Below are 16,822 nucleotides of genomic sequence, written 5' to 3'. Positions count from 1 at the left end.
GAAAACCTGAAATTTCTGTTGTAGATTGAGCTATAGAGACATCTTTGGAAACTCGTATTTATGTATACGAAAAGTACTAAGCGGCACTAGATGGATTTGGGTGAACGGAGAGAGCTGGAAACCAATAATTTGGACTAACGGTTGATGTTTGAATATAGAATTGAGATATGGAAGCATGTCACCTACCTACTACTAAATAGTACTATATTTGGTACAACTTGATTACGTGTGAACGGATAGTGCTGGACTCCCGAATTTTTTAATTAAAATTACTGTTGGAGTGTAGGATTGACATAGTTTAGGAAATGTTTAATTATAGAAACAAAAAGTACTAAATGGTACCGAAAAGCTTACAAATGTGTGAACGGATAGGGCTGTATTCTGAAATTTTGAATTAATATTACAGTTTGAGTGCAGAATTGAGATATGTCGGTAATTTTTTAAAATTCGTCATTATGTGTACTAAATGGTAAAAAATTTTGGTACAAGTTTGATTCGAGTTAACGGATAGAGATAGTAAACGTAAATTTGGAATTAAAATTACAAGATTAAGGAAGTATTGGAATTTCGTACTTATGGATACGAGAAGACCTAATTGGTACTAAATATGGTACAATTCTTTTTGTGTGGGCGGGAATCCTAATATTTGGACTTAAAAATAAGGTTGGAGTGTAGGATGAGGTAGTTTTAAAAATACGTAATTATCTGTACTAAATGGTGCTGAGTTTAGTACAATTTAGATTTGAGTGAAAGGATAGAGATGGATGGATTTGAAAATAAAATTACTCTTATAGCAAAGGATTGAGAGAGTGTTGGAAATTCGAACTCATGAGTACGAAAAGTACTAAATATGATACAAATTGTGAATGATCTATGTGAAGAGATAGTGCTGTTATCCTGAAATTAATGAATAAAATTACTGTTTCAGTGGGAAATTGAGGCAGTTTTAGAAACTCATACTTACGTCTACGAAAAGTAATAAATGGTACAATTTGGATGTTGGTGAACGAATAGAGCTGGAATCTTTAAATGTGGACCTAAGGTTGTTATTGGAGTGCATGACTGAGGTATTTTTGGAAATTTGTACTTTGGGTACGACAACCAAAAAATTTGGTACAATTTGGACTTTGGTGAACGGGTAGAACTCGAATCCTGAATGTTGCAACTTAGGTTACTCTGGGAGTGTAGGAAAAGTACAGAATGGTACCAAATATGGTACAGTTTAGTGAACAGATAGAGCTGAAATTCTTAAATTTGGACTTACGATTGAAAGCAGGTTTGGTATATTGAGATTGGTTTGGTTATGGGTACGAAAAGTGCGGAATGGTTTCACTCAGAGCTGAAATTCTTAAATTTGGACTATCTGAAAGAAGGATTGAGGTACATTTGGAAATTTTTACTTATGAGTACGAAAACCACTAAATTTGGAACAATTTGGATGGTGGAAGAAAATTCACTAAATTTGGAATATTTTGAATTTGGGTAACGGAGAGAGCTGTAAACCTAAAATTTAGAATGTTGGACATTGACAGAGAGTTAGAAAGAAGGACCAAAGGGTTTTTGGTACTAATTTTAGAGGAGGTGACGGTATAGAGGTAGTCTTGAAAATGTATACGTATGTGTTCGAAAAGTTCTTAAAAATAAAACTAGACAAGTAAAATTTCTTTAGGTTGTTCGACTTCAATTGCATTTACGTCTTGTATTCTGGACAAATAAAATGCAAAAATATTCTCAATGAATGGACTTCGTTCGGATTTTAATAAATTACTTCATGTTTATATAGTGATGAAGTTCTGTTCTTTCCTTATGAGTTTATATCCCTGGCATCCCAGAAATATCTTCCTTATAGTGTAAAACATTTTAAAGCTTCTAAAAAATATATTTTCAAACTACTGTGCGTTGTGTCTTTTTGTTTTCTACCATATCAATAATCTGCTGCTACTGGCTAATTTAGTTTCGTGTTGAAATTAATTGTTGTTTCTATTGTTGCTATTGCTAATGATTTGTTTTCTAATTCGTATTTGAGTGTCGGCGAGAAGTTAACATAAACAATCACTGCTAAAAAATAACCCATTATGCTCTTCAGTCATTACCAAATCTTGAGCATGAAATATATCGACCAAGCCACTCACTATTTTTCACATCCTTATATTTTCAATGTTTACATGTTCTACTAATTCCGCTGCAATCTTAACAATATATGCACATGATAATGCTATAAAATCAAAATATCTCTCATCTAACATGTAAAGGCAATAACTTGATGTGTGATATATTGTACTCATCACTACAAAACAACGACAAATGATTTAAATTTTTTTATTAAATCGATTTTTTTACTTACTGTACATGTCTGTATCAAAATCTCAATTTATAGAAAAAAGTGTACTTATTGCTTTTTCATGTTAAGCCAGCGATACATAAACGCTGGGCTCAGTTTTGCATTGCTCTTTATTTATGAAATGTTAACATAAATGGTAATGTTTTTCAAACTAATTAAAATTTTCCGTATAAAATTTAGGCCGAATGAGAAAAATACTTACATATGTATATGGGCACTTCCGCATTCACTTATACGACTTTCAGAGGCAAAATCAAACTTTAAATATTCAAAAATGAAATACAATCACATTGTTTACAATTCACCCCTAATACTTTTTTGTAACACTTTACGAGTACTATTAGTGGTAAAAGAAAATTGAGGGCCTCCTCATATTTAAGCACAATAAAAGAAACAAATTCTTCGACTTTGGTTTATCTTTTGCCGGAAATGCCCATATGCTATTGAAGTTTACCATTGTACATGAATTTGGCTAGTTCATATAGCGTAATGCGTAGAATATGTATTTCTATAGTTAGTAATAATCTTTGCATAAAATAATAAAAAAATAAGCTGTGATGATATAATCCTATATGTTCTTCTTTGGTGGATTTTTTATAGTATAATATTCAGGAAACTTTAATACGATTTAAAGAGTAAAGTCCTAAGAACAAAAGATATGAAATATATAAAATTATTAAGACGTTTTTTAAACCCTTTATTACAGTTATATTACAAAATAGGTCATCAACGTAAAATTAATCATTATATCATAGGAAATAGAAAAAGTAAAATTTCAGTAGTGTTGGCTGGTTATTTGAGATACCATTTGTATTTTGTTATTGTAAAATAGTCAGGCGTATCTCAGTTCGTTGTTTTTGGCCCCACCCCTTGGTGGAAAGTTACATACTTTCCCCACTAATAAATAGTTGTTTTAATAAAAAGAAACGAACTAGAACTAAGCCTGACTATTTTGCTATAACTAAAAAGTAAATTTTACAGAAAGCCATTTTTACGATCCCCTTTCCCCTTTGCTATTTCAATTTTGACGTTGAAGGGGAATAGTTGATACATTTTGAGCTTTGAGGAGCAAAACAAACTACCTTACTTCTCATGTATCTGATTTTCTTACGATATACTTAAAATCCTTAAACAACTTCGCCATTAACCTAAAAAAATATTTTAAATTCATATCAGTTTGATCATCTGTGCAATAGTGAGTGCAGATCCTGCTTAACATATTTTAAACTTTTTTTGAAATGTCTTTGTTTTTGTTACCTACTAAAACATAAATACATTTTGCATTCCTTTGGATTCTAATTATGCTTTTTTATTATTTTTACTTTCACTCTAACTTTTAGAGAAGAAACGACGGGTATATGACCAGTATGGAAAAGAAGGTTTGTTGGGTGACCGAGGACATCATCGTTCATCAAGATATAATGCACACGATTTCGATGAATTTGATGTCATCGGTGGTTTTCCATTTGTCTTCCGCCCTCCTGAAGAAGTTTTCCGAGAATTTTTCGGAGGACATTCACCATTTGCCGATTTGTTTAGAGGTAATGAAAGCGTTGGTCGAAACTGAACGAATAATTTATAATATTTGTTGTATATTTAGATGTTCACAGTTATCAACAACCAGGTACGCGACGTTCAAATGGTACCTCTGGTGGTAGTAGTCGTTCTCACCATCATGGAGGAACTACAAAATTGTCCTCCCCTTACGGTTCACCTATGCTCAATTATGCAATGATGGATTTCCTAATGCCCTCCAATGGATTTACCTCTTTCTCCAGCTTCAGCAGTATGTCAAGTGGAGCTGGAGGCCGGTCAGGTGGTGCTGGCACAAATGGCGCCGTTAAGCGAACTTCGACATCAACAACATTTGTCAATGGCAAAAAGTTAATGACTAAACGGTATGTATGTCCATTTGCTGTATTAAGTTCGCTGTTAATTATACTTTTCTTCTAGGGTCTATGAAAATGGCAAGGAAACTGTATTTTCATATGAAAATGATGTCCTGAAATCAAAGACTGTGAACGGAGTTGCGCAAACACTCTCTTCAATTAAACACTAAGTGCCACGTGCACCACAAACACACACACCACCCAAGCAACAAAAAAGTCATTTTTCATAGAATGAATAGAAGACCAACTGATTTTCTGCTCCTGCTCCTCTACTCTTCATTTCAGCAGAAGAAATCATCGTCAAAGTATCGTCGATCACATGCAAACAAACAAACCTCCTCAAAAAGCACACAAACATTTTTGTTACATTTATTTTTTCAATTTTTTTTTATGATTTACTTATGGTATTTTGATTTACGTATTTTTCTTAAATAAATTAATAATTATTTAGTATTTAGTGGAAATTAAGTTCGGACTGCGGCGGAGAACATCTTTCCTTAAGTGATGGTTTGAGAATGTTGGGATGTTGTTGAAACATAACACACAGCCATCGTGCAACGTCGGATGTTCTCAACTGCCGGGGCAGTTCGCAAACGAAAGACAGAACAGAACGGAACAAAATAAATCTCCCCTCGTAATAATTGCTGTAAATTATCTGTAAATCTGAATTTATGTTTTGATTCTGTTCCTCTTGTCGATTCGATTGTTTCTATAAGTTTAGTTTGTAACAGCAAATTTAAGATGTTCTCTAGTTTAATTATAATTTTTGCTTAAATAATAATAAAATAATACATAATAATTGAAATAGCATTACAACAACAAGAAAAACAACGTTAAAACACAAATAATCAAATGCAAAAACCATTAATTACAATGCCAATGTTTTAAATAATAAAATGAAACAAACAAGAAAAAACTCAAATTAATATTTAAATAAAAATTAAATTAAAAGAAAGAAATAATTAAAAATCACGCTATTGTTTTTCGTGTAAGGGATTTTGTTATTTCATCTGGAATATTATTGTTTTCTCTGTATAAAATGAAACGACCGATTTTGCATGTAAAGGGCTTAAAGTGAGTATTATTGCGCGATTATTATTAGTCACTTATTGACCACCAATAAGGCAATTTTTCATGAATTTTGTTAAAGTTAAAGAATCTATACAACAAAAGCAAACTTAAATAACTCTCTTCTTACAACTCAGTCTTTGACACCGGAATCAGTCGAAATCGAAATCGGCAGTCATAGTTCCTTTGCCCAAACCAAATAAAACTGTTGGAAAGGATAATTTCCAACCGCTTATCATGGCTTTGGAATGCCCGTAACTTAATTTCTATTAATCAACCAAGGTTGTACAGACGTACAGATCGACTTTTATACATCCAAAGTCATCTCTGCAAGCAGCCACACATCACACAAAGTTATAAAATCGATATCAGTAAATTTTACAGAAAATATCAAAAATTTCTAGAAAATATTAAAATTAGAGTTTCAATTGAACCTAAAGAGTTAAAAAAATAAAAAGTTGACCTATTTTTTTATCATAAAATAAAGAGGCTACTACACATTTCCACATATTCAATTTCAGTTGCAACTGTTTTGACCACCACTGTATATATATTCATGATCAGAATAAAACTCATTGTCGATTTATTATACGGTATTTTGGGCACGTTTTTCAATCAAATTGACAATACTTGGTGTGTTTTCATTGGATGGGACACATCTTTCAACCAAGATCTATCATATTGGTTCATTTTTTTTGATATATACAGCCTTATTCTGGGTGTCAATTCCACGTGAATTTACTCGCATTTTCCCTTCGACTTATTCTGAACAACATTTTACAGTGAATTTTTTCGCATTCTCGCTTTCGCCTTATTCTGAATGAAGTTCGAAAGCGAAAAAATCCGCTTTGGGGAAAAATTAGGTATTCTGATTACAGAGAGTGCGAGAATGTGATGACATTTGTGCGAAATCTTTCGCTAATAAATTTATGACGATTTTGAATATTATAAATGGTTTTATGCATATTTTTAACTCAAAAACAACAAATAATATGCCATTGGAAATCCTATTGATAACGATGCATGATCAACTAAATATTGCCACCGAATCTATAAAGGCAATAAGGAATATTTAAGCCGAGTTTGATACAATTTAGAAGCGAAATAAAGACATTTTGTGTGAGGATCTGTCTCTCCAGAAAAAATATTAAAAATTATGAAAAAACAACATAGCCAAATTTGCCAGATGAGCCGCTTAACAGTGAAAACTCATATAAGAATTATTAAAGAACAATTAAAAAAGAGGAGGAGCAGGTCATAAAATAATTGGTCACTTTAAGAATTTGAGGACATAAAATATCGAAATTAAATAAAATGGCACACAATTATGGTGTGAAATAATAAACTGCAAATTAATTTAATTCAATCTGTTGTAGTTGTTGCACCAAATTGCATCAAAACAATAAACAGCTGTTTCACATGCCATATTGTATGTTGCCATATTTTCAAACTTTAATTTATTTTCTTTTAATTACATAGCAGTTTTACAGCGGATTGTTAAAATTTCATATTTATATTGTTATAAAGTTTAAATAACAACAAAAAGGAACAAATTATTTTTAAAAAATAAAATAATGAAACATTTTGTTTTTGCAAAATAGTCAGGCTAAATCCCAGTTTGTTGTTTTTATAAAAAACAACTATTTATTAGTGGGGAATGTATGGCATTGTCCGCCGAGGGGTAAGGCAGGGAAGACTATACAGGGAAGAATATCCCAACAAAAAATAAAGGAAACTGATGAGGATCAGTGGCGAGATCCGAAACTACAGTCTTCCCTGCCTTACCCCTCGGCGGACAATGTCATACATTCCCCACTAATAAATAGTTGTTTTTTTTTATAAAAGCAACAAACTGGGATTCAGCCTGACTATTTTGCAAAAACAAAATACAAATGGTATCCCAAATAACCCGCCAACTCCACTGAAGTTGTAGACGAAGGCACGGTCATACTATATGGTTTATTGCTTTAACTAGTAATACCAACAACAACGTTATGTGCATTGTAAATGGAAATGTATTGTAGTTGTCTGCAAATGCCTTGCTGACCACGAAGTCAGGTGCCAATGAAACGAACTTCTCATTGGGGTCGTATCGCTGGTAATTGTCACAAGAGACATTTGGGTTTGAAAGGTTTTTTGTAAAGAAGCTATAAATAGCTTCTGGGGAGAATATCCCAACAAAAAACTAAGGGAACTGATGAGGATCAGTGGCGAGATCCGAAACTATAGTCTTCCCCGCCTTACCCCTAGGCGGATAATGCCATACATTCCGCACTAATAAATAGTTGTTTATTTTTATAAAAACAACAAACTGGGATTCAGCCTGACTATTTTGCAAAATAAAATACAAATGGTATCCCAAATAACCCGCCAACACTACTGAAGATAATGAAAAATATTACAAAATTAAATTACAATGGGGCAACACACATTACAACTTAAATTACAATATGGCAACACGTACCTTCTTTTCAACCACAATTTTCAAAAATCGAATCCGCATCTCGCATTTTTTGCTTCTCGCTATTCATTCAGAATAAGTCGAGAGTGTGAATGCGAAACATTTTTTACATGCGAGAAATCTCGCTAGCGAATATACAGAATAAGGCTGATATAGCTCCTAATTTTCGGTATTTTGGGGAGTATGGGCACATTCTTCAACCGAGTTGACTGTAATTTAGTATTTTGACATTGTGTAGCAAATCTTTCTACCATGATCAATATTGATATACTTTTTATGGTATCTCCCTTATAAACCTAGATATATCTATATTTCGTAATAAATTTTTAATAAATGTTGTTTTTTTACAGAAAAAAAATTAAATAAAGGAGTGTTAATTGAGAGATATTTATATGCAATTATATAAAGATTTGTCTATCATTAGAATACATAAAAGCTTTAGATAATATACATTTGGGTGCCGTTAATACAAATTTTCTAAATAGCGAACATTTCAAACTACAGTTTGTTGTTTTATGGGTCTAAAGAAAAGTCCTTATTTTTGATGGCGGGCGGAGTGAGGAGTTATCATTCCTCACTGGAACATCGGAATCCAAAAAATATTTTTGGAAAATCGCCTATTTTTTTACCACAAACCGAGTTAAAAAATAAGAAAAATCTTGACCGATTGGATTTAAAATTTGGAATCGTTCGGATTATTAGTTTTTGAGTTATCGTGCCCTCCATTCGCAAAAATGACGTTTGGAGAAAAATGCGTTTAAAGTTTGAGAAGCCCTCTTGATGCTAGCACAATACATCACTTGAAATTTCATAGGGATATTCTTGAATTATTGTAGATTCGAATTAAATCAAAATACAAAATTAAATTTTTTGAAACCGAGAATGGGGGGTCCCTTTAAGAACAAAGTAATAAACCATAATAATAGCTTCGAACAGGCTGTGTGTTGGATATTTTGTACGAAATATTTTTGTTAGTAGTTCGTTACAGGAAAATTCAAATTGTTTTCCAAAAAAAATTGTTTCAACCGATGTGTCGACGTTACAAACGATATTCTTTTGTGTGGGCAGAAATTCGTAACTTTGGGATTTCGTCGTTATAAACAATTTCGATTGTACTATAATAGGGGGAAATTGTGGTAGACATAATGTTGACTATGCAGTTCTTGTTGGTATGCTATATCTGCCGTGTCATCGTAATCATCACACAGTATGACCGATCCACCTCCACAACATCCTCAGTTGCTTTCGTGAAAGCATCATTCTTTCATCCGTTTAATCGACCAACATTTGTGTAAAAATCGCTGCTATACCCTTATGTTAGTAATTCGGTTACCTACATTAAAAAGTATATTGTTGAACAATATGATGGTACTAAAAATATTAAATGGTAATATACACTCTGATTTCCTAATTTCATCTATTAGAATAAATGTTTCTTTTCGATCTAGTAGATATTATCAACTATTATATGTAGATTTTCATCGCACAAATTATTCTATGGGATATCCACTCAGTAATTTTAGCCAGAATGTTGAACTTATAAAATCCAATATAATTGTATTTTTAAATGAGTAGTGCAACTTAATAATAAACTGCCTGTTGGAGTAGATTCTGTTGCTGGTTTTCTATTCCCTTCTCATATTCCACCATAATGCTGATTATGGTGTGTACGCGATCCCTACGAAAGGGGAGGTCGCCCCCTCGGTCGGCAGGGGTGGGAAAGTGAGGCGTGAGAACGTTCGTAAAAAAAAGATGTGTACAAATGTGTCGTCCAATTCTTGCAAAAAATTTTATATTACCTCTCTTTGTGCGCTCATTGACTTTTTTACGTCAGGATCAATGATAGTTCGAGTCATTTGCTTCCAGAGTGCTTGAAGAGTACAAACTCAGTCTTCGTGGAATTTGTTTGGGTCGGCTCTACCATTATGTTTTTTTCTGTTGGTATTTATAGTTGACCTAGCAAATTGTTAATTTTTTTGATGATGTTTCGGCTAAAGGTCAATGAAAAACTTTTGTTTATGTTTTATTTAGTTTTTTATTCTTCCAATATTTCGATTGTCATCGACAATCATCATCAGGGATCTGTTACAAAATAAACAATTGGTTACATATTGAAACACGAAAATTATAAAACACACGAATCTTACAAAGTTTTTTTTTTTAATTTGTCAAGGAAAAGCGTCTACTTAAATTAAACGTCACAGTCAAGCTAAGTTTTCTTATGTCTATGTTTATGCACTAAGTTCCTATAGATATGTGCACAGTGGTCCGTGTCAGTTTTGTAGTTAATTCTTTGTAACATTTCTAATGTGAATCGTCTTCTGTAATTATTTTCTTGTGCTACAATGTCGATATCTTTGAAGTTTGGTTTGTGGCCAGTTAACGTGCAATGAGCTGCTAGCGCTGTCTTTTGTTCTAGTGGCTTGTCAGATTTTTGATCGGATTTATGTCCGGAAAGTCGAGTTTTTAATTTTGTTTTTGTTGTGCCAATATATACCTTTTGGCATACCTCGGATTCGTTACCATTACATGCTATCCTATAAACTACGTTTTTGTTTTGCTGAACATATTGTTGACACTGTTGGTGGTTTTTAAAGCTAATTGGTATTTGTCCTTATTGTAAAAGTTAGATCTGTTTTTTTTTACCACGACGCCCTAATTATCGTCGAAATACGGAACTCCAGAAAATTCTAAAATATCATTACAGCTCAGTCGCCAGATTTATCACTCGGCATCAAGTGTGTTATTGTTTCACTTTCTGTCGAGGGATGACCACTACAATTAAACTTCAATTTCCTTTAATTTATTTCACAAAATTTCCACAAATCGTTAAATAATTATCAGTATTCATACATTGTTTATAATGTAGGCATTGCAGTTTCAACAGATTCAATATGACAATTTAAAGGAAAAGACAACAAGTGAAAAAAGTGATAGTTCGGCCGGGCCGAACCCTGGACACCCTTGAAATGAAAATATAAGGAACATACCAAAAAGTATACCAATGCCAACAATTGTACCATGCGATTATTGTAACCAGAGATATTTCCTAAAATCGCAAATTCCAAAATTTAAACCGATTTTGACGACGTATGGTTTGGTGGAACATTTTTTTAAAACGCGGAAAAAATATGGTAACTATTTGAATATAAAAATGGGGTTACATGGAGATTACCCCTAAAAGGGACGAATATTAACAATTTTTGTTACTACTGAAGATAATGAAAAATATTACAAAATTAAATTACAATGGGGCAACACACATTACAACTTAAATTACAATATGGCAACACGTACCTTCTTTTCAACCACAATTTTCAAAAATCGAATCCGCATCTCGCATTTTTTGCTTCTCGCTATTCATTCAGAATAAGTCGAGAGTGTGAATGCGAAACATTTTTTACATGCGAGAAATCTCGCTAGCGAATATACAGAATAAGGCTGATATAGCTCCTAATTTTCGGTATTTTGGGGAGTATGGGCACATTCTTCAACCGAGTTGACTGTAATTTAGTATTTTGACATTGTGTAGCAAATCTTTCTACCATGATCAATATTGATATACTTTTTATGGTATCTCCCTTATAAACCTAGATATATCTATATTTCGTAATAAATTTTTAATAAATGTTGTTTTTTTACAGAAAAAAATTAAATAAAGGAGTGTTAATTGAGAGATATTTATATGCAATTATATAAAGATTTGTCTATCATTAGAATACATAAAAGCTTTAGATAATATACATTTGGGTGCCGTTAATACAAATTTTCTAAATAGCGAACATTTCAAACTACAGTTTGTTGTTTTATGGGTCTAAAGAAAAGTCCTTATTTTTGATGGCGGGCGGAGTGAGGAGTTATCATTCCTCACTGGAACATCGGAATCCAAAAAATATTTTTGGAAAATCGCCTATTTTTTTACCACAAACCGAGTTAAAAAATAAGAAAAATCTTGACCGATTGGATTTAAAATTTGGAATCGTTCGGATTATTAGTTTTTGAGTTATCGTGCCCTCCATTCGCAAAAATGACGTTTGGAGAAAAATGCGTTTAAAGTTTGAGAAGCCCTCTTGATGCTAGCACAATACATCACTTGAAATTTCATAGGGATATTCTTGAATTATTGTAGATTCGAATTAAATCAAAATACAAAATTAAATTTTTTGAAACCGAGAATGGGGGGTCCCTTTAAGAACAAAGTAATAAACCATAATAATAGCTTCGAACAGGCTGTGTGTTGGATATTTTGTACGAAATATTTTTGTTAGTAGTTCGTTACAGGAAAATTCAAATTGTTTTCCAAAAAAAATTGTTTCAACCGATGTGTCGACGTTACAAACGATATTCTTTTGTGTGGGCAGAAATTCGTAACTTTGGGATTTCGTCGTTATAAACAATTTCGATTGTACTATAATAGGGGGAAATTGTGGTAGACATAATGTTGACTATGCAGTTCTTGTTGGTATGCTATATCTGCCGTGTCATCGTAATCATCACACAGTATGACCGATCCACCTCCACAACATCCTCAGTTGCTTTCGTGAAAGCATCATTCTTTCATCCGTTTAATCGACCAACATTTGTGTAAAAATCGCTGCTATACCCTTATGTTAGTAATTCGGTTACCTACATTAAAAAGTATATTGTTGAACAATATGATGGTACTAAAAATATTAAATGGTAATATACACTCTGATTTCCTAATTTCATCTATTAGAATAAATGTTTCTTTTCGATCTAGTAGATATTATCAACTATTATATGTAGATTTTCATCGCACAAATTATTCTATGGGATATCCACTCAGTAATTTTAGCCAGAATGTTGAACTTATAAAATCCAATATAATTGTATTTTTAAATGAGTAGTGCAACTTAATAATAAACTGCCTGTTGGAGTAGATTCTGTAGCTGGTTTTCTATTCCCTTCTCATATTCCACCATGATACGGATTATGGTGTGTACGCGATCCCTACGAAAGGGGAGGTCGCCCCCTCGGTCGGCAGGGGTGGGAAAGTGAGGCGTGAGAACGTTCGTAAAAAAAAGATGTGTACAAATGTGTCGTCCAATTCTTGCAAAAAATTTTATATTACCTCTCTTTGTGCGCTCATTGACTTTTTTACGTCAGGATCAATGATAGTTCGAGTCATTTGCTTCCAGAGTGCTTGAAGAGTACAAACTCAGTCTTCGTGGAATTTGTTTGGGTCGGCTCTACCATTATGTTTTTTTCTGTTGGTATTTATAGTTGACCTAGCAAATTGTTAATTTTTTTGATGATGTTTCGGCTAAAGGTCAATGAAAAACTTTTGTTTATGTTTTATTTAGTTTTTTATTCTTCCAATATTTCGATTGTCATCGACAATCATCATCAGGGATCTGTTACAAAATAAACAATTGGTTACATATTGAAACACGAAAATTATAAAACACACGAATCTTACAAAGTTTTTTTTTTTAATTTGTCAAGGAAAAGCGTCTACTTAAATTAAACGTCACAGTCAAGCTAAGTTTTCTTATGTCTATGTTTATGCACTAAGTTCCTATAGATATGTGCACAGTGGTCCGTGTCAGTTTTGTAGTTAATTCTTTGTAACATTTCTAATGTGAATCGTCTTCTGTAATTATTTTCTTGTGCTACAATGTCGATATCTTTGAAGTTTGGTTTGTGGCCAGTTAACGTGCAATGAGCTGCTAGCGCTGTCTTTTGTTCTAGTGGCTTGTCAGATTTTTGATCGGATTTATGTCCGGAAAGTCGAGTTTTTAATTTTGTTTTTGTTGTGCCAATATATACCTTTTGGCATACCTCGGATTCGTTACCATTACATGCTATCCTATAAACTACGTTTTTGTTTTGCTGAACATATTGTTGACACTGTTGGTGGTTTTTAAAGCTAATTGGTATTTGTCCTTATTGTAAAAGTTAGATCTGTTTTTTTTTACCACGACGCCCTAATTATCGTCGAAATACGGAACTCCAGAAAATTCTAAAATATCATTACAGCTCAGTCGCCAGATTTATCACTCGGCATCAAGTGAGTTATTGTTTCACTTTCTGTCGAGGGATGACCACTACAATTAAACTTCAATTTCCTTTAATTTATTTCACAAAATTTCCACAAATCGTTAAATAATTATCAGTATTCATACATTGTTTATAATGTAGGCATTGCAGTTTCAACAGATTCAATATGACAATTTAAAGGAAAAGACAACAAGTGAAAAAAGTGATAGTTCGGCCGGGCCGAACCCTGGACACCCTTGAAATGAAAATATAAGGAACATACCAAAAAGTATACCAATGCCAACAATTGTACCATGCGATTATTGTAACCAGAGATATTTCCTAAAATCGCAAATTCCAAAATTTAAACCGATTTTGACGACGTATGGTTTGGTGGAACATTTTTTTAAAACGCGGAAAAAATATGGTAACTATTTGAATATAAAAATGGGGTTACATGGAGATTACCCCTAAAAGGGACGAATATTAACAATTTTTGGGAGAGTAATTTTTACCATATACGACTACAAAATAACGACGTTCCCACGACAATCGGATCTACTCTCCGGAACGACCCGAGTTCGACTCGGCCAGGGATTGTCAACTCAGCGACAGCTGTACAAAACGAAAGTTTTTTCCACAGGTGAGCAATTCATGTCGGCAGCTTTGCTCGCCATAATTTTAATCCGTGCCGGCGTTGAACAAAACCCAGGCCCTGATGTCTGGTTTTGTTCAGTGTGTCATCAACGCATCACTGCAAATTCCACCTCTGTTCGATGCAATGTTTGCAACAATTAGTGTCACCTGAGGAGGTGCTCAGCTTCATTGCCAGCTGTTGCCTGCAGCCTTCGACATCCAGCACCTCAACTCCAACAGCCCCGAGAAATTTCATCCCTTCTCAGCAACCTGCCCAGAACTCCAAGTGGAACTGTTCGGTTTGCGGGGAAATCATACGGAGAAATATGACATCTGTGAGGAGCAATGTTTGCAGAAACTTGTGCCATATGAGAAGATGTACCACCCTGCGTTCACACAGGAATTTGAATCCAGGCTTTGTAGCCGAATGCTGCACTAACAATCCAGCAATATCCGCTAGAATCCAGTGGAATCCTTCCAGTACTACGGCTAGCACTCCGTCTAGTTTTCCATCCAGTAGTACTGCTACTAGTGTGAGTACTAATGGTGGAGCTAGTTATTCCATTAGCTCTTCCTCCAGTTCTGCTGCTAGCTCCCCGGCTAGTTTTCCGTTAAGCAGAACTCCTACCAGTTCCAATGCTGGTAGTTCCACTAGTTATTCTACTAGTGATTCGCGTACTACGGCTAGCTACTGGTAGTGAAGTTAGTTATTCTACTAGCTTCTCTTCCTGTTTTACGGCTAGCACTCCGTCTAGCCATTCATCAAGTAGAATTCATTCTAGTGTTCCGACTAGCACTCCTTCTAGTCGTCCTATTCCAACAACGAATGCTCAAAACTTCCCATTCAGACAACAGCGTTACAGGCAGGTTTTCCGTTCGCCGAATAACTCCACCGCCTGCCTCCACAGCAGCAGTCCATGCAGGGGAGTGATCCAAATACCTCATTCCAAATCATGCAATTTAATTGTAATGGTCTTAGGAATAAGGTAATTGAGATCACAAAGTTTATGCATGAAAACAACATCCTCATTGCAGCCTTGCAAGAAACGAAGCTGACCAGTAGTTGTTCCTTATCCTCCTCCGGGAAATACAATATCATTCGGCGAGACAGAGATAGAGACCATGGCGGGGACTCGCATTCATCATCCAGCGAGATGTCAGATATACTCTGACTACCCCTCCCTCTCCTTCCCAGTCTGATCCTTTCCTGGAGGTTTTGAGCATTTCAGTTCATTCCGACGATGCTGAAATTGTCAATGTATATATTCCGCCCGTCAACAATATTGGGGCTAGTTATCATCCAAGCATCATCCATCTGCTGCAGGAAGATAATAAACTTGTTCTTGGCGATTTCAAATGATCCTCGCGGTGTTCTTATTGCAAACCAGATAGACGAGTCCGATTTCGCTTCCATCAATGAGGAATCCTCTACTAGAGTCACTGCCAGATGTTCGAGCTAGTAGTCCAATGCGAACTTTGTGTGAAATATTTAACAATATATATAGTAGCTTATCACTGACTGAACCATTAGATATAATAAAAAAATTACTATTGCGTATGTAGCAGAGTGCCAGATGTGTAGTTTTTAAATATTAGAGTGATTCTGTATTTACTTTAAATATATATGTGTTTATTTATAGTAGTCTATGCCGGCTGATAAAATATGTAGCCGGTCATCCCACCATTTATTAACCCCTCCATAGTCCGGACTATGGGGTTTCGCGTTCCCTTCGATATAGGGAGGTCGCCCCCACGGGACCGAAAAAAAAAATTCTGACACAACTAAGGTCCGGATACAGCAATGTACTCAACTCGTATCGAGAGCGCATTGTCCCCGGAACCCTAAACAGCTGTCCCTCCTGCCAGCAAAGCCCTCACGACACACACCATTTATTCAATTGTCCGTCCGAGCCTACGAGTCTATTGCCCATAGACTTATGGCTAAATCCAATAGAGGTGGCACAATTTCTCCGGCTACCATCTTCAAATCCGAATTCCTAATTAATTAATATATTTTCCTTCTTCCGTTTTCTTTTCTATCAACATTTTTCAGGAAAGAACTTTCATCAAAAGCCAACCTGTTACAACAAGAACAACAAAATAACGAATTAAAGCGAATTTAGTCAAAAAAAAACCATGAACAACACCAAAATACCGAAAATTGGGGGATACTGTTATAAGTTTTAGTGAAGAAATTTGGTGTCCAATAAGAGCCCATTGTACCAAATTTCAGCGAATTCTGTTCACAAACGCGCTCAAGAACCGCAAAAGACCGAAAATTGGGCGGTACCCTAAACGTGGTCCAATATAACTCATCATCTTCTAAAAAAAAATATTTTTCGTTCCATTAAAAAAATTTGTTTCATTCATCGTAATGATCTCAAAACGACTGAGGATGTTGAATTAGCTGTGAAAAATGTCACGGCC

The 16,822-nt window shown here is 34.3% G+C and overlaps 2 protein-coding genes across 2 annotated transcripts in view; both read left to right on the top strand.

Moving 5' to 3' along the window:
* The window catches only part of LOC133330094 (phosphoenolpyruvate carboxykinase [GTP]-like), a 173,672-nt gene that overhangs the window by 54,205 nt on the left and 102,645 nt on the right, over window positions 1-16,822 (top strand). The window lies entirely within an intron of this gene.
* LOC133330102 (dnaJ homolog subfamily B member 6-B-like) lies at window positions 3,678-4,418 on the top strand (the record flags this gene model as incomplete). The annotated part of the gene is made up of 3 exons (XM_061538571.1): window positions 3,678-3,882; window positions 3,942-4,239; window positions 4,295-4,418. Coding segments are annotated over 3 exons (609 nt in total), but the record flags the coding sequence as incomplete, so codon positions are not given.

Source organism: Musca vetustissima, unplaced genomic scaffold, assembly GCF_032173495.1.
Source record: "Musca vetustissima isolate MV318-11 ecotype Yass unplaced genomic scaffold, APGP_CSIRO_Mvet_v1 utg4481, whole genome shotgun sequence".
Taxonomy (NCBI): domain Eukaryota; kingdom Metazoa; phylum Arthropoda; class Insecta; order Diptera; family Muscidae; genus Musca; species Musca vetustissima.
The sequence above is the reverse complement of the archived record's forward strand: the minus strand, read 5'-3'. Positions and strand labels throughout refer to the sequence as shown.